The sequence below is a fragment of the Armigeres subalbatus genome, chromosome 1 (assembly GCF_024139115.2).
Source record: "Armigeres subalbatus isolate Guangzhou_Male chromosome 1, GZ_Asu_2, whole genome shotgun sequence".
In the NCBI taxonomy this organism is placed as follows: Eukaryota; Metazoa; Arthropoda; class Insecta; order Diptera; family Culicidae; genus Armigeres; species Armigeres subalbatus.
Genome location: NC_085139.1, coordinates 74,252,930 through 74,276,682, shown reverse-complemented (window position 1 = coordinate 74,276,682; position 23,753 = coordinate 74,252,930). Strand labels below are relative to the sequence as shown.

The 23,753-nt window shown below is 40.0% G+C and overlaps 2 protein-coding genes across 3 annotated transcripts in view; one reads left to right on the top strand and one right to left on the bottom strand.

Moving 5' to 3' along the window:
- Nucleotides 1–641, top strand: part of LOC134227214 (probable G-protein coupled receptor Mth-like 5) — a 127,727-nt gene extending 127,086 nt beyond the window's left edge. For both annotated transcript variants that reach the window (XM_062708563.1, XM_062708572.1), the window contains exon 6: nucleotides 21–641. In XM_062708563.1, the coding sequence (XP_062564547.1) occupies nucleotides 21–279 (259 nt within the window). In that variant the 3' untranslated portion in view covers nucleotides 280–641. The remainder of the gene's footprint in view (nucleotides 1–20) is intronic.
- The window catches only part of LOC134227241 (RNA helicase aquarius), a 355,300-nt gene extending 334,704 nt beyond the window's left edge, over nucleotides 1–20,596 (bottom strand). Inside the window, exons 1-2 of the mRNA XM_062708591.1 lie at nucleotides 20,371–20,596; nucleotides 19,485–20,303 (exon numbers count right to left, since the gene is read on the bottom strand). Of these exons, the coding sequence (XP_062564575.1) occupies nucleotides 19,485–20,303; nucleotides 20,371–20,469 (918 nt within the window). The 5' untranslated portion in view covers nucleotides 20,470–20,596. The remainder of the gene's footprint in view (nucleotides 1–19,484; nucleotides 20,304–20,370) is intronic.
- Nucleotides 20,597–23,753: the final 3,157 nt, after the last annotated feature.

The window sequence follows — 23,753 nt, the reverse complement described above, 5'->3', positions numbered from 1 at the left end:
ACATCTTTCTATTTTTCCAGCTTCGTGATGTTCTCGCTCATTTTCCTCATCATGAGCATCTCGTGGCTGTTTCTGATCCTTTCCTGGCTGCACTACGACGCCCTGCTCTACACGCACATTGTCGTGAACGCCCTGCAAGCCCCCTTCATCATGTACGTGTGCGTCCTTCGCCAGAAACATGTCACATTCCTGCTGAAAAAATCCTGCTGCTACAACGAACCTCCGCAAACGTCGGACTGGGGCGACGAGATGACCTACATGAACGGAGGCGATTACTGACCCAGGCGGATAAGAACGTCCCAAAACCGCACGGACATCAACATTATTGAACTCGGAATCTTTAGAAAAGAATCTCCTCCGGTGTCTGTGGGCGATACGGCAATCGCCACAGCCGGGAATTCCGCAACTATTCATGGATCAAACCACGGAAAGTTAGGTAAACATTCCTCTGAATCGTGAAGAATTGGTGCAGATTTACAAAATACTATTCAATGCTTGCTTGTACAACATGGAACGTCCAGTTATTGATGAACTTCATTAGATTAGGTTAGAATCGAAAGAAAATAAGTATAAAGTATTTAATATTCTAAGACAGTGTTAGGCACGCTTGTTGAGAAATATATGTGAACGATAAGGCTAAATGGTCGGCGTTTCTTAAAGCTTAGAGAAATAAGAGAAAAGAAATAAGTGATTCGTTGATGAATTGATAGTGACAAGAAAACAGAATCTGCAGTTAACACTAATGAGCTTAAGAAAAAGTTATTAACATTGACAAAGACTCGTAGAAAGATGTAGCAAGTAAGTAGGATAACTAGAAAAGTGCGTAGTTTGACTAACGACTCATTGTAAATAAGTTGTTTTATTATATTCATTGAAAGAAAGCTTTGTAAACATCAATCGAAAGATTGGAAATCTATAATTACTTGAAACTACTACACTGCCGTGAATCGCAAGTCAATCCCATCTGTAAAAACCCTGATTAATCAACCTATTGGTAATTGTGCCTTTCTCACGCGTAATAAAAATATTATTTTGACCATAACTGCTTAGCCCGTAGACCGATCCGGCCATTTTCAATAGGATGTGATAGGATTCCCCGTTGAATGTAACTTGTTGTGAGTAAATTGGTTTATGAAAAGTACCAAAAAAGTGAGCTACATTTTCGTACAGTGGTATGTTAAATAAAAAAATATTTTGACCCTAACTTCAAAGCCCATAGTTAAATCCGACCAATTTTCAAAAGGAAACAATGGGACAGGATTTCCCGTCGATTGCAACCTGTTGCAAGTAAATCGATTGAGGGTAAGTACAAAAAAGTGAGCTAGGCTTTTTATGCGCTTTTTTTATGAAAAATAGTATTTTTTGCAATTCCTGATCATAATACCTGGTTTACAGTTTACATTTGAGTGATGAAACGGCCTACTTTTCCATACCAATGAAATCGGTGCTTTAATGAACATGGGTTCATGGGTTGCATAAAATCCATTATAGCACTCATTTGGGTGCTATAATGAAAACCAGCATTGGAACAGTAGTTACATGACCACATTTAGCTCAATTAGCTTGGGTGAGTGTTCAAATAGTGTATTCTTCGTGTCACATAATAAATGAAATAATTTAATGGGCATGACATCAAATTCTGCAAAGGCAGGTTTATCTATCGCTTTATGGTCTGTCGAGCATACAATGTGGCACGATAACATGGAATATGTTTGTTTCCAGCAGCAGCATGATATTTTGGCAAGATTGATCATGTGAAGTGAATAAAATTGTACCATTTTGGTACAGATTTATCGTATTAAAGCCCATTTTTCGTCATTGCAAAAAATAGCATGTGAAACTCGTTGCAAAACTCGATTTTTTCAGCACTCGTACAACTCGTGCTGAAAAAATCATCTTTTTGCAACTAGTTGCACAAACTACTATTATTTTTATAAAAAAATAGTAATTAAATAGAATGCATTTTATGTCTTACGGTCTTACGGTTTCGGATAAGTACCAAAAAAGTGTGCTAGACTTTTGGTGCGCATACACAAACACACAGACATCACCTCAATCCGTCGAGCTTAGTCGATTGGTCTATGACACTTTGGGTCTCCGGGCCTCCGATAAAAAGTTTGTTTTTGGAGCGAATATATTATTATTATCGTCTTTATTTAAGAGGTTTTCAGCCCTCGGCTGGCTCACCTCTGGCCCGAATATATTAAAGGCTATAGTACTTAGAGTAAGAGAAAGGCAAAAAAGTGTAGACAAAAAAACTGCTTGCAAATATTTGGCATCGTTTTTGCCTTCCTCGTACAACAAAGTTGTACCGGCATTGCCGGCTTTCCAGGTGGCCTTACCACGCCTTATGTTCTCGGAAGGTGGGAAGGGTCGACTTCACGCCTGCTTTCCTCTGCACGGCTGGTATCAAGAATGAGGATGCCGCGTGCACCCCAAATCGACCTCTCTGCGATAGGGCCTATTCACCAACACACAGAGGGACCTGCCGACGCGGTGCCTACGCCTGCCCCAGCCTTGACGAGGATTCCTTTCCGTCCTCGGGCTCGGAACCCGCCCGGTTGACCGACGCTGCGAAAGCTACGATACCATGTTGTTCTTCGCGCGGCCACTTGTTCGATAAAAGGATGGAGTTCGACCACAGGGCACCAGTATGAGTCATGAAGCCGACTCCGAACTGCGACTTGCGCCTGAACTAGCCATGTGGTCACGCATTGTGCGAAAATGCGGGTACACGAACAACACGTGTTCCGCCGTTTCCTCTAAACCTGCGCACACCGGACACTCGGGCGAGGCCGAGTGTCCGTACCGGTGTAGATACTGTCTGAAGCAACCATGGCCTGTAACCCTGGGACCTGGGTCAGGTAGAAAGTGATTTCCCCATGGCGCCTCTTGACCCACGCCTTAAACGCCGGGCACATCGAACCCCCCATGGGGTGCTTGCTGTTCGCAGCTTTGCTGGAACAAATTAAACAATTGGGAGGGTTCGTGCAGCATTGTGCCTTATGTCCCTCCAATCCGCAGCGTCGGCAGAGCTTGCTTCTATCAGGGCCTTTGCAGTCCCATTGCTTGTGCCCCGCTCCAGGCACTTGAAGCAAACTTCGGGTTGCTCGTATATGCCCACACGGCACACCGGCCATCCCACCTTGACGCTGCCTAACTTGACTACCTTGGAGGTGTCCGCTACATATAGCCGAACCAATGCTACCTGCGTCCCTGCCGGACCTTTCTGTAGCCGCACGGCTGCGGTGGGCGTCTCCACTTCACACTGTCGCCGTAGTGCCGTTACGAGCTCTTCGACTTCGGTGATCTCGTCCAGGTCTTTAACCCTTAGATTCACCTCCGTCGTGAGTGCCCTCACCTTGACCGTCTCGCCCTTTTGCGAGACGCCCCGCTTCAGCTCGAGGATCATCTCGCCCATCCGGGTACGTCTTATTCGACGTACGTCGGCGCCGAGTTCACCGAGTTTGACGTCACTCCTCATCGCCTTCAGACGTCCGATTACTTAGCCTCGTCCGTCTTGATGACTAGGGCATCGCCCATGGAGCGATTGGCGCCTACCCTAGACTGGTTGCTACCCTCATTCTCCTGGGCCTTCTTTTCGGCCATTGACGTCTTCGGTTTCCTCTTGTTCTCGTCATCCCCCTATATTTCCCTGGCCTGGTGCGGCTGAGAGCTCTCAGCCTGCCGTAACCCCTTACTACCGTCTTTCTTGGGTGGACGGACCTTTCCAGGTCCTTCCTCCCCCGGTTTTAGAGGTACCTGTCCGAGGTTCAGCTTCTCAGCCCCACTACCCTTGTTCGGGGTAGTAACCCTCCGCGTTTTGGAGCGGCCCCCAGGGAGCTCATCCCCTGGAGACTGTCCGTCCCGACCACTCTCTCCAGCTTGGCGTCCAACCTCGACATTCGAAGTTTCAGCAAGCTCCTCTTGAGGTCCTTACTAATATTATGCTTCGATGACGCAAAATCGATGATGGCGTCCAGCTGTTCCGTCGCCACCTCGAAGGCCGAAAGCCCATCGCGTTTGCGGTTCATCGCCCCCACAAGCCATGGGCCGTCCATAACCTCTACGTGTGTGGGGTTTGAGTAAAATGCCTTCAGCGTGTGTTAATAGATTCACACATCAGCGTGTCAATCGGCGAGCAGCAAGCCATGACTTTGCCTCTTCTAGTCAGACCTCCGTGGCGTGCACACGCATCCACGGAGAGTCGCTGTCACAACTTAGTTCCGGCCATTTAGGGTCACACATTTTGGCGATCCAGCCAGTCTATTTTTTTGGATTCTGTCGCTGATTTCATGAAAACACTTTAATAAAGAATAAAAAAAAAATAAAAAAAATAAAAAGCTGATTTCATGAGATGAGTTGAATTAAAGTGGTTGAATTGTGACAAGTGATATATTTCAGTTTGCAAAATTACAAGACGTGTCTCGAAGACCGTCGGAAAATGGTTTGTGGTTCGCTGAATCACAAGACGCGTCTCGAAGACCGTCGGAAAATGGTTTGGGGTTTGCAAAATCACAAGACGCGTCTCGAAGGCCGTCGGAAAATGGTTTGGGGTTTGCAAAATCACAAGGCGCGTCTCGAAGACCGTCGGAAAATGGTTTGTGGTTCGCTGAATCACAAGACGCGTTTCGAAGACCGTCGGAAATGGTTTGTGGTTCGCTAAATCACAAGGCGCGTTTCGAAGACCGTCAGAAAATAGTTTGGGGTTTGCAAAATCACAAGACGCGTCTCGAAGACCGTCGGAAAATGGTTTGTGGTTTGCAAAATCACAAGACGCGTCTCGAAGACCGTCGGAAAATGGTTTGTGGTTTGCAAAATCACAAGACGCGTCTTGAAGACCGTCGGAAAATGGTTTGTGGTTTGCAAAAGACCATATAAAAATGGTTTGTGGTGACGCGTCTAGAAGACCGCTGGAAAAATTGTGTGTGCCTCGCCTGGAAGACCGTAAGACATTGGTTTGTGGTTTGCAAAATTACAAAGCGCGTCTGGAAAATCGGTGGAAATGGTTTGTAATTTAGAAAACTATAAGGCGTGTCTGAAAGGTGGCCGAAAATGTATTGTAGTTTGTAAAACTACAAGCTGCGTATGGAACCGAAATTGGTTTACGATCTAGAAAATTTCAAAGTCCTGTGAGAATTGATTTTGATTAAAACAAATTTAGATTTCATGAAGCCACTTGGCGACGTACATGAGACTACCAGTTGGGCAATGATGTAAAGAAATCTGAGAGAAATAGAGAAATATTCAATGCTGTACAGTTCGAAACTGTTCGGAAAGCCAAATATATTACCTAGAAATTTAACTTGGAATGTACTGACTTAGTAGCCATAGCGGGATTATCTGTAGGAGCAGATATCATGGAATTTGAAAAATCAAGCTATTCGGAAGTTCGAATTTTTTATGCGTAAGATTAGTTTGGAATTATTGGCTAGCAGTACTAGTTGATGGTGTACTATACGCGAAACTTGTTGGATTCAATGTGCGGATTTGATTTGGTTTTGGAATGGATTTGAATTGGATTTGGATTGGCTTGAATTGTATTGGATTTGGTTTGGATTTGGATAGGAATTGGATTGGATTTAGATTTGGATTTGGATTGGACTTGGTTAAGATTTGGATTTGGATTGAATTTTGATTCGATTTAGATTGAGTTTGGATTGGAATTGGATTGGATTGGACTGGATTCGATTTAGATTGGATTTGAATTAGTTTTGGATTGAATTTGCATTGGATTTGATTTGGATTGAATTTGGATTAGCATGGATTTTCTTATCTTGATAAGGTTGTTCTTAAATCTTATTAGTAATGAAGCTCAATACTGCTTAGTTTTGGATTGCATTTGGGTAAGATTTGGAATATTTTTTGGAAGACATTGTCATTGTATTTGACAAACAAAGAATTGGCTTCGTAAATTTGTTGTTCTCTAGCCATCCAACAAGAGTATGAATCACGTTTTATCTTTCGCGACCCACAGTTTGGGTTCTGGTATTAAAATCATGATGATGAGTCAAGTTTATTTTGGCGTGCAGTTTTCAATGGAGTTAACTGCCGCGATTCGCATAAGAGTCCAATGTCGATTTTTGACGATTTTGATTTCTTCCAGAAATATGCTTAAAATGAACTGATAAAATAATAGGTTTTGTTCTAGAAATTTGAAAATTAAAGCCCACTTGTGCTGTCCCATCTTGCTATTCATTCGCATACCAGTCACATTCCCGATTTTGATACGCTCTCGCACAGAACATCAATGTAATAATTGTTTATTTTATAGTCCCATAGCAGTGTATACAGATAAAGAATATTATGCCAAATTTTCAGAAAGGTTGCTGGTTTTATCGATTTATTAGAATTTTTTCTAGTTCTCCAAGTAAAACGAGTTTGAAATATTCAACGGCATATTTCTCAAGTTGAGGAAACTGACATGGGACGCTTATGCGAATAGGGGCAGTTAACCGGTTGCTCAATTGCAACCGATGTTCACCTTCATCTCATTTAAATAAACCAGGAGAAAAACAAGCATTGCATCCTATGCTAGAACATTTTTTCTTTGCGTTTTTAAGGACATAGTTGTAAGAGTACCACGATGGCAGTCAATATGGCACCGGAGCTTCCACGGGTCAATACCATACCTCCCGCACTCCTCTCCTACCAACATTCGAATGCATCGAACGGCACCGAACAAAAGTTTGATATTCAAATTACTAACCAGCTCACAGCATATTTATTTACTTCCCGTGATAATGAACATGTTTCTTCAAAGAGTTCTATGCCTTTCGGCACGAATTAAAGCATAAATCAGCAGTTTCGTGCCAATTTAATAGCCGTTCGCGATTTGGTGGGCTTATCACTGCACTTCACTTCTTCTCAAGGGCATTGAAAAAAACAAGTTTTCACACACTTCTCCGGCGCTTTTGAGAACATTGTACTTTTGTTTTGAAAGTTGTTCATTTCTAGTGATTTCGAGTAACGAAACGTTTACTGTGAGAACAAAACTTTTAATTTGAAATTTGTTTTGTCAACGAAACATTGTAGATTTGAAAGCTAAAATTTTCCGACTGAGAGGTAGAAAATTTTCAAATGAGCTATTTACTTTTTTGATTTGGCAATACTGGCTATGAATAAATATACACTCTGACAACTGAACGAGCTGTCAAAGTCTCCTCAATTCAAAACTTCGCGTTTCAAGAAACCTAAGCGGAAAAAAATCAAGTGCTTCTTCAAGGCTATAAAAAAGACCATCATCGACCCTGCCATCGACCATCTTCATTCGGTGTTTGTGGTTTTGCTGCTTTCAAAAGACAATTTTTTAGACACTTGGCCATTTTAAATTTAAACAAATAACTTAAGATTTGCAAAATACTAGGAATAATGGCAAAATGACCCCTTATGATGCTTGGCAAAATCACGAAGAGCGTAAGTAAAGTTTTTGGTACTTTCATAATAAACCAAATAAGTCATCCGATATTTATTTCCAGATTTTCTATATCAAAATTGTTAGTTCGATCGGCAAAACTGATTGCACAGACCACTATCCGAAAAGGCGGAACGATGGCTGAAAATGATCTGGCGTTCTATAGTAAAAAAATAGCAATGAAAATGTTTACAGCCTCATATGCAGAAGATCATGTACACCTAACAAATAAATGTGGATGCCTATGTATAGCTTGGAATTATGCATAATATACGACAGACCGCATCGTGCTTTCGTGCTGTGCGGTTCTTTCTCTCTTTGCGGAAGGAAGTTTTTCATACTACCCGAAGCTATTTTATAGCCTATTCAGATTGGGCTATTTATGACTTTGTTAAGTGAGAGGGTATCCAATTATTACGAGGTGTTCAGACTGCAGCAAGATAATATATTTTGACGTTTCCATGTTTCCTCATTTGCACGCTAATACAGGGTTGAATTCAAGGAGAGGTTTAAAATTTAATTTGCGAAATCAAGCATTTGTGTGGCGACAATCGAACATTTTTTTCTGAACAAAGTTTCCACGAAAAAAAAAATAAAAAAAAAATATGAAAAGGGATTTTCGATGAATATTTGAAGCTCTGATTAAGGATAACGAGCGCAGCTACATTCATTAGTTGGGTGCGCCGTTCTTCGGGGAATCAGACTATTCCTCAAAATATTTTATTAAGTTCAAAAAGTATTTTGATTCTGTATTATGATCGAACGGAGATTTGATAGAAAAATTTAGATACTTTTGGGAATTCTCACAAATAAATAAAAAAAAAGGACGATTGGACCAATTTTCAAGAAATATTATCGAACTAAAATGTATTTCCACCAGTATCTCCATGTATGAAGAGCAACTCAGCAATTTATTTTTTTTTTCAAAAATGGAAACTGAACCATTGCGTTCTACTCAACAATCAATGATACAGCTTCTAACAAAATCGAATCGTGTGAATGTGATATAATTTAAACTGGATTTTGGATTAATTAATGCATTACCAATCCATGTTTTATTTAAGGTTATTCTACTTTATATATACATTCCATTCAAATCGTACAGTTGTCCCACGTGAAGAATGTTGAAATCCGAAGTATATTAAGCCATTCAAGGAACAGAATTGAAACAATTTATGAAATCATGTTTATTCATCAAATATATTCGTTTTACAACCATTCCTACGTTTTAAATTGTCTGCCGCATTGGCCCTTGAACTTTGAAAATTTATTCGATTTGTTCTATTAAATCTAGGTTTAAGTTAAATACTTCATGTTAATTCTAGAGAGCATCTGTTTTTGAATTGTGGAGAATATTGAATAAGTGGAATAAGTGGAGAATAAATAATTAGCATCATTATTTTTCATCATATAAAATGCTTTCCACAAAACCATCACAATCCGAGTTATTCTTCAGCGCTCAGAAGATTTCCATCTAACATGCATTCGACCCTGCTGCGACAGAAAGAGCATGACTGTCAACTACGAAACGAAATGAAAACAGAGATAATTTTCTCTCTGGCAAAGAGAGCGTGACGCTTCACGCTTAGAATCAATAACACAGAGATGTGTTTGCATCACACAAAACGGACCTAATGTGAAACATCCCCTAGATGAGCGACAGTTACACAAGCACAAAAATGCCTCGTACGGTCGTGATAACGGTCCTTTTCAACATGTAAACGTTTGTACAGATTCCTTGTTTCATGAGGAACCAAATACTGTTGAAAATATTGAAATCCAAGTTTCAATAAAACCACACGAGCTATTTTTGTGGCTGTGTAACTATCGCTCATCTAGGGGATGTTCCGCATTATGCAACGTACACACCAGTCAAGCAGTTTGACGAACATTGACTCCGCCCCCAAGAAATCGCTTCGGTTGCTGCTTTGTTTGAACGTGTGTGAAGTTGTTCGAACAACCATTTGACAGTTGGCGGCTCAGTTGGAAAAAATTAAAACGGTTTGATTTTGGTTTGAGTTGTCGGGGGTGGAGTCAAGGTTCGCCGAACATGTTTGAGCATTTGTAGTGAAGTTGCACAAACCCCCATATATTTTTTGATGGTTGGTGCTCGAGTTGGTGCTTCGGTCGTTCGTGTGTGATATTGTTGGTCGAATAAATTGATTGTTCGTGTCGGTGTTGATAAAAATTAATGAATGTTTGAATAAACGGGAGGTGGAGTCAATGTTGGTCGAACTGCTTGACCGTGTGTACGTTCCATTAGGTCCGTTTTGTGTGATGCAAACACATCTCTGTGTTATTGATTTTAAGCGTGTTGTCAGTTTTGTTTTGTTGAATTTCTCCCTGCATCCCAGTTAGAACGAAAGCTCTCTCGTAATAATTCAAGACAAAATTTTCAAAACGACTTATCTGCTTTTGTAAACAAAGATTCCAACGACGATTTGACGAATATGATAGCCCTCCCACGCAAACCAAAACCATCAATAGGTAAGTGAAGGATTCCGCTACCTGTTGATGGTGTTGGTTTGCGTGGGAGAGCTATCAGATTCGTCAAATCGTCGTTTGAATCTTTGTTTACAAAAGCAGATAAGTCGTTTTGAAAATTTTGTCTTGAATTGTTCGTAATAAATTGTTTATGACTCTTTTTAGCGGGTATCTTTTGACAGCGCAAAATGTATGGAATATTACGTAAATAATGACATCATAAAGCGTATTTACCCTGAAACGCCAATTATTATGTCACTAATGGCGTAATCTGAATAGGCTATTGATTTCAACGGTGCTTCTTAGCGCTATTTGTACCCACTGATCCCGTTACGATCTTTGCAAGGACCTGTGCCTTCGTTTTACGTTGGACCCGTTTGCGGAAGTAAAATTCCGACAAGCGGTGGTAATCCTGTAGGGACACCGTTCTGGGAAAAAACCTCTTAGAAGGTCACGTCTCCACGCTCAGCAATGAGCATTAATAAAAACAAGAGGAAGGGGGAGTCTCTGAATTCTCCACTTCCTTCAAAGAAACAAGGTTTCAAGACCGTTTTGCCAAAGCGCGGAAAAAATAGAATCTAACTCTAATATCGGAAATAATTCTTCTCCAATCGAACTGAGCAATCAGTTCGATTTGATTAATGATGAAATTGAGCAAATCGAATATACCTCTAGCTCAGGTGATTCGATTCATGCGAAAAAGCAAAGGATTCCGCCAATTATGGTATCTGTTGCCGAGTTTTCTGGCTTCCGGAATGAGATTTTGAGTAACCTTCAGGGGATCAAGGTTTCATTTCAGATTGCTAGGAAGGGTGACTGCCGCGTTTTGCCGGGATCCTTTGACGATCGCAAACGTCTTCTTCAGTATTTCACTGAGAAGCGCCATAAATTCTTCACATACGACGACAAAACTGAGCGATTGTTCAAAGTCGTCTTGAAGCTCCCAGTGATGATAAATCACTGGATGAGATTCAAATTGAAATTTATAACTTACTTGGATTTTCCCCAGTCCAAGTAATTAAGATGAAAAAGAAATCCCACTCTGGTACTTCACAGAGCGGCATTTCTCAAGAATTTTATTTAGCTCATTTTAACAAAAGTGAACCAAATAATATGAAAAGTTGGAAAAGGCCTGTATTATGTCCCATGGCTGTGTTACATGAAAACATTTCCGCAGGCCTGGGGGAAATTTCCAAAACCCCACCCGTAAGTGCCAAAAGTGGGGTCATGGAACCAAACATTGTCACATGGATGCTAAATGCATGATTTGTGGTGGAACCTCTCACGCCAAGGACGCATGTCCTGTGAGAGAAGATTCCAATAAATTTAAGTGTGAAAATTGTGGGGGCAATCATAAATCCAATTTCTGGGAATGCCCTTCACGCAAAAAAGTTTTGAATTCCCGTGCAAAATTGATGACGGGAAATTCCAATCGGATCCCAGATTCGACGGGTAGACATTTTTCAAACGCTCAAATTTCGAAACCAGTTACCAGTCGAGCAATTCATACCCACCACAATTCACAAACAAATTTTGCCGCTCGTCAACGGGTAGGAAGCACTTCAGTAAATTCCAATTTTTCGAATGTACCCACGTATGCAAACATCGCTGCTGGTAGACAAAATTTCTCTTCTCAAAATGAGGTTTATACCCATGTCCCAACGGAAAATAACGGTCATGTTGCCGATTCAGGTGACTGACTGCTTCCGATTTTGATTTTTAACTGAACAATTGCATCACATGATTGATGCAATGTTCAAAGCAAATACCATATCAGAAGCTGTTCAGGTTGGTATAAAGTACGATGAATTATTCAACTTCCTAACAGTTCATAATGTGCATATTGCCATTATAACAGAAACTTATTTAAAACCCAGACTCTCCATTAAAAGAGATCCAAATTATTTTATCTACAGAAATGATCGTCTTGACAGCGCCTGTGGTGGGGTCGCCATTGTCATTAATAGACGTATCAAACATAAATTACCACATATACCACGATACCAGCAGACGAAAACGACTAAAAATTATTTTTCAATTTGCTCTCATTTCGTCAATGATCACCCGATTTTAACGAAATAGGCATGGTTGGAACAAAAATTTAATATATTTTCAGGAAATGGCTTGAGGACGTGAATTTTCGTAATGGATTGAGGCCAAAACCCCGTGGGGTACCTATGGTAACCCAGAATGTAATTTTTCCAAGAAACTCACGAAAAAATTATTTTGTTCATGAAAAATCTATGAATGGTGAATCTAAATGCAATCATATGTTATATTTGAGATTTCAAGGACCCAGCAATTGGTTCCGGGTACATGGCTGCTTGATATCGGTTCCGGTAGGGACCTAAAGTGGACACTTCCGAAATGGATATATTGGAACCGTATAAATACCCAAATGAATTGAATTCATTCACAAAAGCAAAAGGAGCTCATGCATTATACTTTAAAGTGTGTTTGACCACCTTCAGGTGGCCAACCTGGAGCCGGTTCCGGTGGGAACCCAATGAGGACATTTACGGATTTGATCATATTGGTGTCGTTCGACGGCTTAAACTTCGGGGTTTTACTCGAATAAGCGATTCGAACTAATGCCGAATATTTCCAAGTGAATTTGGTCACACTCAGATGGCCAACCTGGAGCCGGTTCTGGTGGGAACCCAATGAGGACAATTACGGATTTGATCATATTGGTGCCGTTCGACGGCTTAAAATTCGTGTAGAATTTGTTGAAAACTCACGCTATGTTTAAAGGCAACTATTATGCAAAGTGAATGCACCTCGGATGTTAAGCCGTTAGATCATAGTTTTTGACCTCTAGTTTAAGGATCTGTGTCGATTAAAATATTTCATCGGTGAAATTTTGATTTTTTTACTATTTAAGGTAATATTTTTAACCTAAAAACCTTTTCTGATTTTTTTTTTTATTTTTTTGAATCAAGTTATATAAAATCCAACCACTACTTTTTTCCTGATGCTTTAATAAATATTTTCATATAAAAACATTTTTCATATGATGAAAATAGTAGAAGTTATATTAAAATTACTGCAAGTCTTAAATGTTCTTACGGTTTATTATGAATAGATCTGGAGACTTCCTTAGCCGTGCGGTATGTTACACTGCTACACTGAAAGACCATGCTAAACGTGGGTGAGTTCGATTCCCGGTCTTGTCTAGGAAATATTCTCGCCTTCCCTGGGCATAAAGTATCATCGTATCCTCATGATATACAAATGGGAAAATGGTAATTTGGACTAGAAACCTCGCAGTTAATAACTATGGAAGTGCTAAATGAACACTAAGCTCCGAGGCGGCATATGTCAGAGTGGTTGATGTAATGGCAATAAGAAGAAGTATTATTAAATTTAAGAACATAATATCACTCTTTAACATTTCCAATCACCAAAAAGTTAAAACTACGCACTAGTTCAAAGTAGTAGGGGAAAAGACGGCTTTGGCAGGTTTTGTTCTATTATTGGCAGGGGGGTTTTTGTCGACCAAATTTTATGAAATTTGGCCACAATATTCTTTGATATGCAAAGAATGTTTAGGCCAAATTTGAACCTAGTCAGTTATAAAAAACCCCCCTGCCAATAATAGAACAAAACCTGCCAAAGCCGTCATTCCCCCTATTTATGTTCTGTATTTCAAACTTGATTGAACCTCAATGGACGTCTGCATTATGTGACCACTGTTATATGCTACCACCGAGGACAACAGTTAACTTGCATACTGTTCGTGGTTCTCTGGCATTTTGTAGTTTTGCTAGATAGTATAGAAATTTTTGTGGATGGCTTCCGTTGTTTGCTCCGTATACTTTGTAAGGCCTCCCTGTGATGCGCTCACAAAATTCAAGAACATGGAATTTCAAAATAAGATTTTTTTCGGTGATTGGTAACTGTCTGTCTTGGTAACCAACTGTCACAAAAAAGCTCGTATGGCATCTGAATAGAAGTCCAACAATGTTACACTTAAACAGCAATCAACTACCTGTGGTAGACTCTCCAATATCTTGTAATAACCATTGCAATATTTTCCATTCAAAACACCGCGTTTTACTAAAAGACTTCGGCAGTAACGCCCAGTGAATCCAAGTTGAGCGTGATGAGTTGCGTTGACCTCTGTCCAGACTTCAGATTTGTCTGGATGGTTTTTTTTTGCTACAGGGCCGAAAATTTGGTAGACCAAGACCAATCCTACCAGCTAATGTAGCGCTGGAGGAAGGGTTTTGTCTAAAATTGTGTCATAGTCTTCTCCTTCCAGTAGATGATTATGAACACAATTGAAATATAATCGAGCATCTACCTTGACCTGTCCAGCGTTAAATTCTGTTTCTATGGTAACAAGTGGTGCAGGGTTGCTGGTGTTTTGATAGACACGTATGAAATATGCAGTTACACAAGAATTCGCTATCGAAAAATGCAATATATGTTCGGCATCAACAGTATTTCTAGTATAACTTCTGCTACTTTCATCATATGAAAATTGTTTTTATATGAAAATTTTCCTTGAAGCATCAGGAAAAAAATGCAGTACCTGGATTTTATATAACTTACCTCAAAAAAATTTAAAAAGTCAGAATAGATTTTTAGGTTAAAAATATCCCCTTAAATGGTAAAAAAGTCAAATTTTCACCGACGAAATATTTCAATCGACACAGATCCTTAAACTAGAGGTCAAAAACTATGACCTAACGGCTTAACATGCGAGGTGCATTCACTTTGCATAATAGTTGCCTTTAAACATAGCGTGAGCTGATCTTCAAATTCTGACTCGCAACAAATCAAAATTCTTCGTAATTGGTGACTTCAATGCAAAACACCGTTCATGGAATAATGCTCAAAGCAATTCCAACGGCAAAATTTTATTTGATGATTGTTCTGCGGAATATTATACTATTCAATATCCCAATGGCCCTACTTGTTTTTCTTCCAGTCGAAATCCTTCTACAATTGATTTAGTTTTAACGGATTCAAGTCAGCTGTGTGGCCAATTGGTAACTCATGCTGACTTTGACTCTGATCACCTTCCTGTGACATTTGAAATCTCACAAGAAGCCATTTATAATCCAATCAGCTCTACTTTTAATTATCATAGAGCTGATTGGGATTTATATAAAACGTATATCGATAGGAATTTTGATGTTAATATTCCTTTGGATACCAAAAGTGATATTGACAATGCGCTCGTATCTTTGACAAATTTAATTGTCGAAGCCAGAGGCATTGCAATTCCTAAATGTGAAATTAAATTCAACTCCATTATTATTGACGACGATCTTCAGCTACTGATCCGTCTTAAAAATGCGAGGCGAAGGCAATACCAAAGAACTCGCGATCCCGCTTTGAAAGTTATTTGGCGAGATTTGCAAAATGAAGTTAAAAACACAACTTAATTCACCGAGTAGTGATACTGCCTTTCTCGCATTTAGCCAATTCACCAACCTTTTATGATGCTAATATGGTTAAATGTACCATTTTCTTCATAACTTTTTAAAGCAACGGTCGATCGTTATAATTTAATAGTGATCAACTAGGTTTTGTCCCCTGTCGAATGCAACTTGTTGCGAGAAAATCGGTTAAGAATTACTATATGAAAAGTTGTCTAATGTTTTTCGTAGCTTTTGTGCACACACATACACACACACATACACACACACATACACACACATACACACATACATACACACGGACAAACAGACATTTGCTCAGCTCATCAACCTGAGTCGATTGGTATATAACACTCTGGGTCTCCGAGGTTTCTATAAAAAGTTCGTTTTCGGAGTGAAATGATAGCCTTTCGGTACAACTTTGTTGTACGAGAAAGGCAAAAACGTTTCGCTATTCTGAGAAATACCAACTTTGAGAATAATGTCTCGAAGTTGGATCCCAGTTCGAAACCCTTTTGGAAATTAACGAAAATTCTTAAAAAAACCTCAAAAGCCAATTCCAGCGCTTAAAGAGGGAAATAAAATTTTATTAACAAATGGCGAAAAGGCTCAAAAACTTGCTCAGCAGTTCGAGAGTGCCCATAATTTTAGTCTAGGTCTCACTAGTCCAATTGAGGATCAGGTTACACGAAGCTTCGAAGACATTCTCAACCAAGATAATGTTTTTGACCCTTCGTTGGGAACTAATTTGGATGAAGTGAGATCTATTACTAGAAAATTTAAAAATATGAAAGCCCCGGGTGATGATGGTATTTTCTACATACTTATCAAAAACTTCCTGACAGCTCTTTATCCTTTTTGGTTAATTTATTTAACAAATGTTTTCAATTGGCATACTTCCCAGATAAATGGAAAAATGCCAAAGTTGTTCCAATTTTGAAGCCGGACAAAAATCCAGCTCAGGCTTCTAGATATCGCCCAATCAGTTTGCTTTCTTCAATAAGCAAACTGTTTGAAAAGATTATTTTAAATAGAATGATGGTTCATATTAATGACAATTCTATTTTTGCTGATGAGCAATTTGGTTTTCGCCATGGGCATTCAACCACTCATCAGTTATTAAGAGTTACGAACTTAATTCGGCTCAACAAATCTGAAGGATATTCGACTGGAGTTGCTCTTCTTGATATAGAGAAAGCATTTGACAGTGTTTGGCATGAAGGTTTGATTGTAAAATTGATGAATTTTAATTTTCCTCTGTACATTATTAAACTGATCAAAAATTATTTATCAGATCGCTCACTGCAGGTAAACTATCAGAATTCTAAATCTGATAGATTACCTGTGAGAGCTGGTGTTCCCCAAGGCACTGACTTACCTGATTTACCACCAGGGTGTCAAAAATCTTTGTTTGCAGATGACACAGGTCTCTCAGTCAAAGGGCGAAGCTTTCGTGTCATTTGTAGTAGATTGCAAAAAAGTTTGGATATTTTCTCCACTTACTTGCAAAAATGGAAAATTTCTCCGAATGCTTCCAAAACTCAGCTTATAATTTTCCCACATAAGCCGAGAGCTTCTTATTTGAAACCTTCTAGCAGACATATTGTCACTATGAATGGGGTTCCAATTAATTGGTCTAGCGAAGCTAAATATTTAGGACTTAGGGCTAGATCAAAAATTAACTTTTAAAAATCACATTGAAGGCCTTCAAGCCAAATGTAACAAATATATTAAATGCCTATATCCACTTATAAACAGAAAATCAAAACTTTGTCTTAAGAACAAACTTTTGATTTACAAACAAATTTTTAGACCTGCCATGTTGTATGCTGTGCCAATATGGACTAGTTGCTGCAATACCAGAAAGAAGGCACTTCAGAGGATTCAAAATAAAATTCTGAAAATGATTCTGAAGTTGCCTCCGTGGTATAGTACTAATGAACTTCATAGAATTTCTAATATTGAGACATTGCAACAAATGTCCAACAAAATAATTTCCAATTTTAGACAAAAATCGTTGCAATCTTCTATTGCAACGATTAACTCCTTGTACCCTTAGTATAAAATAGGTTAAGATTAGTTTAAGTTGAAAACATTGTCATTCCTACATGGTTCAATTGAACCAGAGGAAAAAAATTCTAACTGCCAGAGGCAATTGAAATGTATTAATAATAACTAAAAATATGACATAGCAAATAAGGATGATAGTGTTAAGAAGACACGGAACACCTAGTCTAAGAGATGAATGCATGTATTAGATAATTAGCAAATAAAATTAGTTAAAAAAAAGTCTGAGCATTGCGTGGATATTTCTCTTGAGTACTGCTACTTACGGCGACGGCCAGCCCATTGTTTTTAATAGTTGGGGAAAATCTCAAAGAGTTCGTCGATCGATTGATACCAAAATCTCGAAAATCTTAATTTTTCGTGAAGGTCTCAAAATTAAATACGCAGAATTACCTCCCTATTTTCGCAAAGGACGTAGTCCTACGTCAAAATTTACCCCCCCCCCCTAGAACGCCAATGCCAGCCATCCTTCTAAACTACCCACGTGGATTGTAGATGACCCTAAATGCATGGTATATTTTATGGACGGTCCTCAGGACACATTACGTAGTGCTATGTGTCTTTTTGTGTGATTGTTATATCTCCTTTTTTTAGTGTGACAAGTATGCGTCCATTTGTTCGAATGTGACAAATTGATTTCACATTTTTTTTCGAGTTTTCTAGAATAAAACCTCTGTTTTGACAAAATATTTCAAAAATACGAATCAAATTATGACGTTGAACATCAAAACCTCAAAAATGTTAAAATGTGACATGAGACATTTATGCGTCCAAAGGCAAATTAATCAAGCAATAGAAAAATCGACGTTCTATTACGCTCGCTTTACTCGATTATCCATCATATATCGTCCCTCCAGTTATCCAACAAGCTTCTTCTACAAATGTGTGTTCAGACCTTTTTATGGTTGCCCGATGTGGCAAAAGTGTGTCCTATCACATCTCAGACGATTACAAGCGATATAAAATAAGCTTTTGAAGGTGATGCTAAATTCTAATCCCTGGTTTTCTACTGAAGACCTCCACCAAATAGTGGAAGTGGAAACAATTTATTATTTTGTAGAGAAAGTTTCAGCAAGATTTAGAACATCGTGTGAAACGTCTACTAATCCATCAATACTGGATATTTTCCCATAATCATATCTGTCTAAGTTGAATTCAGGGTTTTTTTTTAAATATTTTTCTCCCTTTTTGTTAATCTCGCCAATGAACTATCAATTTTCTAAACAAGCCACTGAATTGATCGCAGCTGTAAGTGAAACAAATCTCTGCATCAGAATAATTGAGAATTTATATAATGTCGAATTAACAGTTAATAAATAAATAAATAAATAGTTGTCTAGTTAAACTGGCCTTGGACGAAGTAACAGAAGCCCAAGGAACGAGCATTTATTCAGATACATATTGAATCCGTAGAATCATCCGTGATTCAATGGTCAATGGTCTCAGCAGTAATTCTGATGCTAGAGCTCCGAAGAAATTATGTGCAATTTGCAAAACGAAAGGATATCGGGTGATGGATTGTTATCGGTCCGTAAAAAATTTAACGTGATTCAGCATAACGGATTGAATCTGTATCACCTGTTAGAAATATTTTCACATTCTTTAAGGCACATTCCAACAAAACAGGATTTTCTTGCATGTTTATATAACCTTATTCGGCCTTGATTATGTACTCGTCCCCCTTGATTGCGTACTTCTTGATACATGGACGCATTCTGATGTAGATCACCTGGTCATATACGAGACAAAGTAATCGCTTCTTGTTGTACACAATGTCTACATGTGTTCAGCGTTTAACTCACTCTTTTTGATGGATAAACTAATCACTTTAATTACTTGATTTAAGGTATTCACTACTTCTTAAATGCATGAATTAAAATTTTGAAGATTTAGAAAATATAGCACAGAAAGATGTTTCTAGGATAAACAGTTATTTGAGCACTGAAGAAATTTTTGTTCTATGACATTGATCAAATTAAAACATTCCTTGGACAGACATTAAATTTTAGATTATACCTGGAAAATGATTACTCTTTTACTTGATCTAACTAATGCGATAACCTACTATTTAAAAGAATTATCCTATAATTCAAATTGAATTGTTTGTTAAACTGGTAGATGAGACTTACCTGTGCGAAAAGATTTCCCTCGTTTCGCTGCAACAGTGGAGCCATCGAACACCGTACAACAACATGGCAGTCATCCATTACCGTGTTGAAGAACCGCCTAGTTGGCAGCAGCGCTTCCAAATCAATCAGAAACTCAAGGAATCGCTCACAATAACGCACCGTTTCTTCACAGACCGCCCCCTCCTCTGTGATAGATTCCAAAATGTTCATAAACTTAATCATCAAATTCTGCAAAAAATGCCTTTCCCAATCGACCTTTTCCTTGTCGGATGCTTTGTCTCGCTTTTGCAGCTTCTTCCAAAACTTTCTCCACTCCGGAATCTCCTTTAGCTCCTGATCACGACGCTTGGGCTGCAAACAGGACCACATGGCCAATGAAACCAGTCGCTTCGCCTGGTTTCTACAAAGCTCCACTTCCATGCTATTGAAGCAGTGATTCAAAAACACTAGCAGAGATGTTTGCTCTCGCATATTGAACGGATTGACCGTTGTGTCTTCCAGACAAGCTTCCAAAACCCGTTGGAAAAACAACGGAAACTGATCCCCATTAACGTCGAACACTTTCCACACTTCAACCTTTTCGCGAAACTTTTCATTCAACATGATCACAATGGACATCAGGTGTGCCCGGGAGGACACATCCCCGCGGAAATTCGGCCACAGATAATTCTCCAGATACTGACTAAACTCCAACATCATGATCCGCCGCATCGAGTAACGCGATTCACAAATCTCCCGCCGATAAATTTCCTCAATGATACCGGCATTGTATTCCTCGTGGGAACCGGCCGTGTCCGGAGCCCAGAACCGATTGGCCAACTAAAAGCAGATGATACGAATGATAATCATTTTTATTCTTTCTAAAGCAACAGGTCCCGGTACTTACGAAGGTCAACTCGTCCGCATTGATTTGGGCCACGGTGAGGGCACCCTTGCGCATCTTGGCCGGGGGCTCTTCAGTGAGTTGGGCCTTTGCCATCGGCATTTTGCGACTGGACGACTTTTTCGCGCACAGAAAATCACCAAAAACTCCGAGAAACGTTTACAAACCGAACCGGCGAACACACAACAAAGTCAATACCACGCGGAATCAAAACAAAAACTGAACGCGGGCCGGGCGATTGATGACTGCAAACGCGCGAGAGAGTTGACAGTTCGCTCACGAAACAGCTGTGCAAAAATAACAGCCGTAACGCAGCTATTTCGTTATCAACCGTTATTGAATGTTTTGTCCAGCGCCTTAATGTATACTGCACTACTAACGTAACGAAAGCATCTGCATTTTGCAGCTTTTGAGCTTTACACGTTAAAAACTGTAAAACGTGAAATAAATTACTTATCGATACAGTTCTGCTCTTGGTCCTGTTCAATGAGAACTCGAAAAATGAATTACAATCTATTTCGACTTTATTGTTTGGGTCCATTAAACAACTAGGTTTACTAAATTAATGATTTTGTGTGTGTTACTTCTACGTGAAGTTAAACGATTTACAATGATATAGAAATACTAATATCATCTTCCAAACTTAGACGTACATGTTCATGATAGAATTAGAGGCGAACATGTACGCACATGCACGTTTGGAAGATGATATTAACATTTCCATATCATTGTAACTAGGTTTAAATTTTTGTCGATTTCGATGACAAATAAGACAAATACATGGGCAAAACGGGAATTTTTTCTCCACCTTCTCCACCATCTCATATTTACCATGAAAATGTTCAGTAAAATATGGTAAAAGTTAATTCTAGGTTGAATAGAATTGAAAAAAAAAATCGAGAATGACTGAAAATTAAAAAAAAAAAAAAAAGGTGTTTTAAATAAACATTTTATCTTATAATGCATATAATTCCATTTAAAATTTACCGCGCTTTCATAAAATCGGGTCAACAAAACCGTAAAACAAATATTTCGACGATTTTTGAAAAACAAACTGATTTAAAAAAAATATAACTTTTTTTGTCCATCATTTCCCCATTATGATTATTATTTATTTATTCAAACTAAGGCCGAATTGGCCTGTGCGGTATATAAGAGTCTTCTTCATTCGGCTCGGTCCATGGCTACACGTCGCCAACCACGCAGTCTACGGAGGTCATCTTCCACCTGATTGATCCACCTTGCCCGCTGTGCACCTCACCTTCTTGTGCCCGTCGAATCGTTGTCGAGAACCATTTTCACCGGATTACTGTTCTGGCTACGTGCCCGGCCCACCGCAGTCGTCCGATTTTTGTGGTGTGAACGATGGATGGTTCTCCCAACAGCTGATGCAACTCGTGGTTCATTCGCCTCCTCCACGTACCATCCGCCATCTGCACCCCACCATAGATGGTACGCAGCACTTTCCTCTCGAAAACTCCAAGTGCGCGTTGGTCCTCCACGAGCATCGTCCAGGTCTTGTGTCCGTAGAGAACTACCGGTCTAATGAGCGTTTTGTAGATTGTCAGTTTGGTACGGCGGCGAACTCTATTCGATCGGAGCGTCTTGCGGAGTCCAAAGTATGTACGATTTCCAGCCACTATGCGTCTCCGAATTTCTCTGCTGGTATCATTTTTGGCAGTCACCAGTGAGCCCAAGTACACAAATTCTTCTACCACCTCGATTTCGTCACCACCGATGCAAACTCGAGGTGGGTGGCTCACATTGTCTTCTCTTGAACCTCTTCCGATCATGTACTTCGTCTTCGACGTGTTGATGACTAGTCCGATCCGCTTGGCTTCCCTCTTCAGTTTGATGTAGGCTTCCTCCATCTTCTCAAAGTTACGTGCCATAATATCTACGTCGTCGGCAAGGCCAAATAGCTGGACGGACTTATTGAAAATTGTACCACTCGTGTTAATCCCTGCTCCTCGTATTACCCCTTCCAATGCGATGTTGAATAGCAGACACGAAAGACCATCACCTTGCCGTAACCCTCTGCGGGTTTCGAAGGGACTCGAGAATGCCCCGGAAACTCGAACTATGCACATCACCCGATCCATCGTCGCTTTGATCAACCGTGTCAGTTTATCCGGTTTGTGCATTAGTTGCCATAGCTGGTCCCGATTGATTGTATCATATGCGGCTTTGAAGTCGATGAATAGATGATGTGTGGGCACGTTGTATTCGTGGCATTTCTGCAGTACTTGGCGAATGGCGAACACCTGGTCCGTGGTGGAGCGTTCGCCCATAAAACCCGCCTGGTACTGCCCCACGAACTCCCTTGCAATTGGTGCTAGTCGACGGCATAAAATTTGGGAGAGTACCTTGTAGGTGGCGTTTAGCAATGTGATTGCGCGGTAGTTGCTACAATCCAGCTTATCGCCCTTTTTGTACATGCACCCAAAAAACAAATCTGGCAACCATTGAATAAAATCTTGGCATATACAATTCTGTAAGCTTTTTATACAAATATTGTATTAAAATAATACAAATCTGTATTATTTCAATACAAAAATTGTATTAAAATCTTCCGAAATTGTATATGCCAAATTATTATACAGTTTCTGTAAGGTTCTTATGCAGAATTGTATTAAAATCTGCCATCCGCTGGTTGGGTGTGGGGCACACAACACCTTCCATCCACTCCTGCGACAAAACTTCCTCCTCCCAAATCTTGGTAATGACCCAGTGCCTCGCCACCGTGTTTAAATAGCTCTCCTGGTAGTTGGTCAACCCCAGGGGCTTTGTTGTTCTTCAGCTGGCCAATCTCCTCCTGGATTTCCTGGAGATCCGGAGCCGGTAGAATTATGTCCTGCGCGCGTTCCCCCAGGTCCATCACCATACCGCCATCTTCGTCTGCCACATCGCCATTCAGGTGCTCTTCGTAGTGCTGCCGCCACCTTTGGATCACCTCAAGCTCGTTCGTAAGAAGGTTCCCGTTTATGTCCTTACACATATCACGCTGTGGCACGAAGACCTTACGTGAACGGTTCAACTTCTCATAGAATTTTCGTGTGTTAATAGCGCGGTACAGTTGCTCCGTCTCTTCACGGTCTCGATCTTCCTGCTGACGTTTTTTCCTCCGGAAAATCGAGTTTTGTCTGTTTCGCGCCTGTTTATACTCGTGCCTCGTTCGCCCTCTTGCGATGTTGCAGCAATCTCGCCCATGCTGCATTCTTCTCTTCTACTAACTGCTCACATTCGCCGTCATACCAGTCGTTTCTCTGATCCGGGGGCACCGTGCCAAGTGCAGCGGTTGCGGTGCTACCAATGGCGGATCGAATATCTCTCCAGCCATCTTCAAGAGCCTAGCTGCTTTTCCATTGGAAGTGCCACTTCCAGCT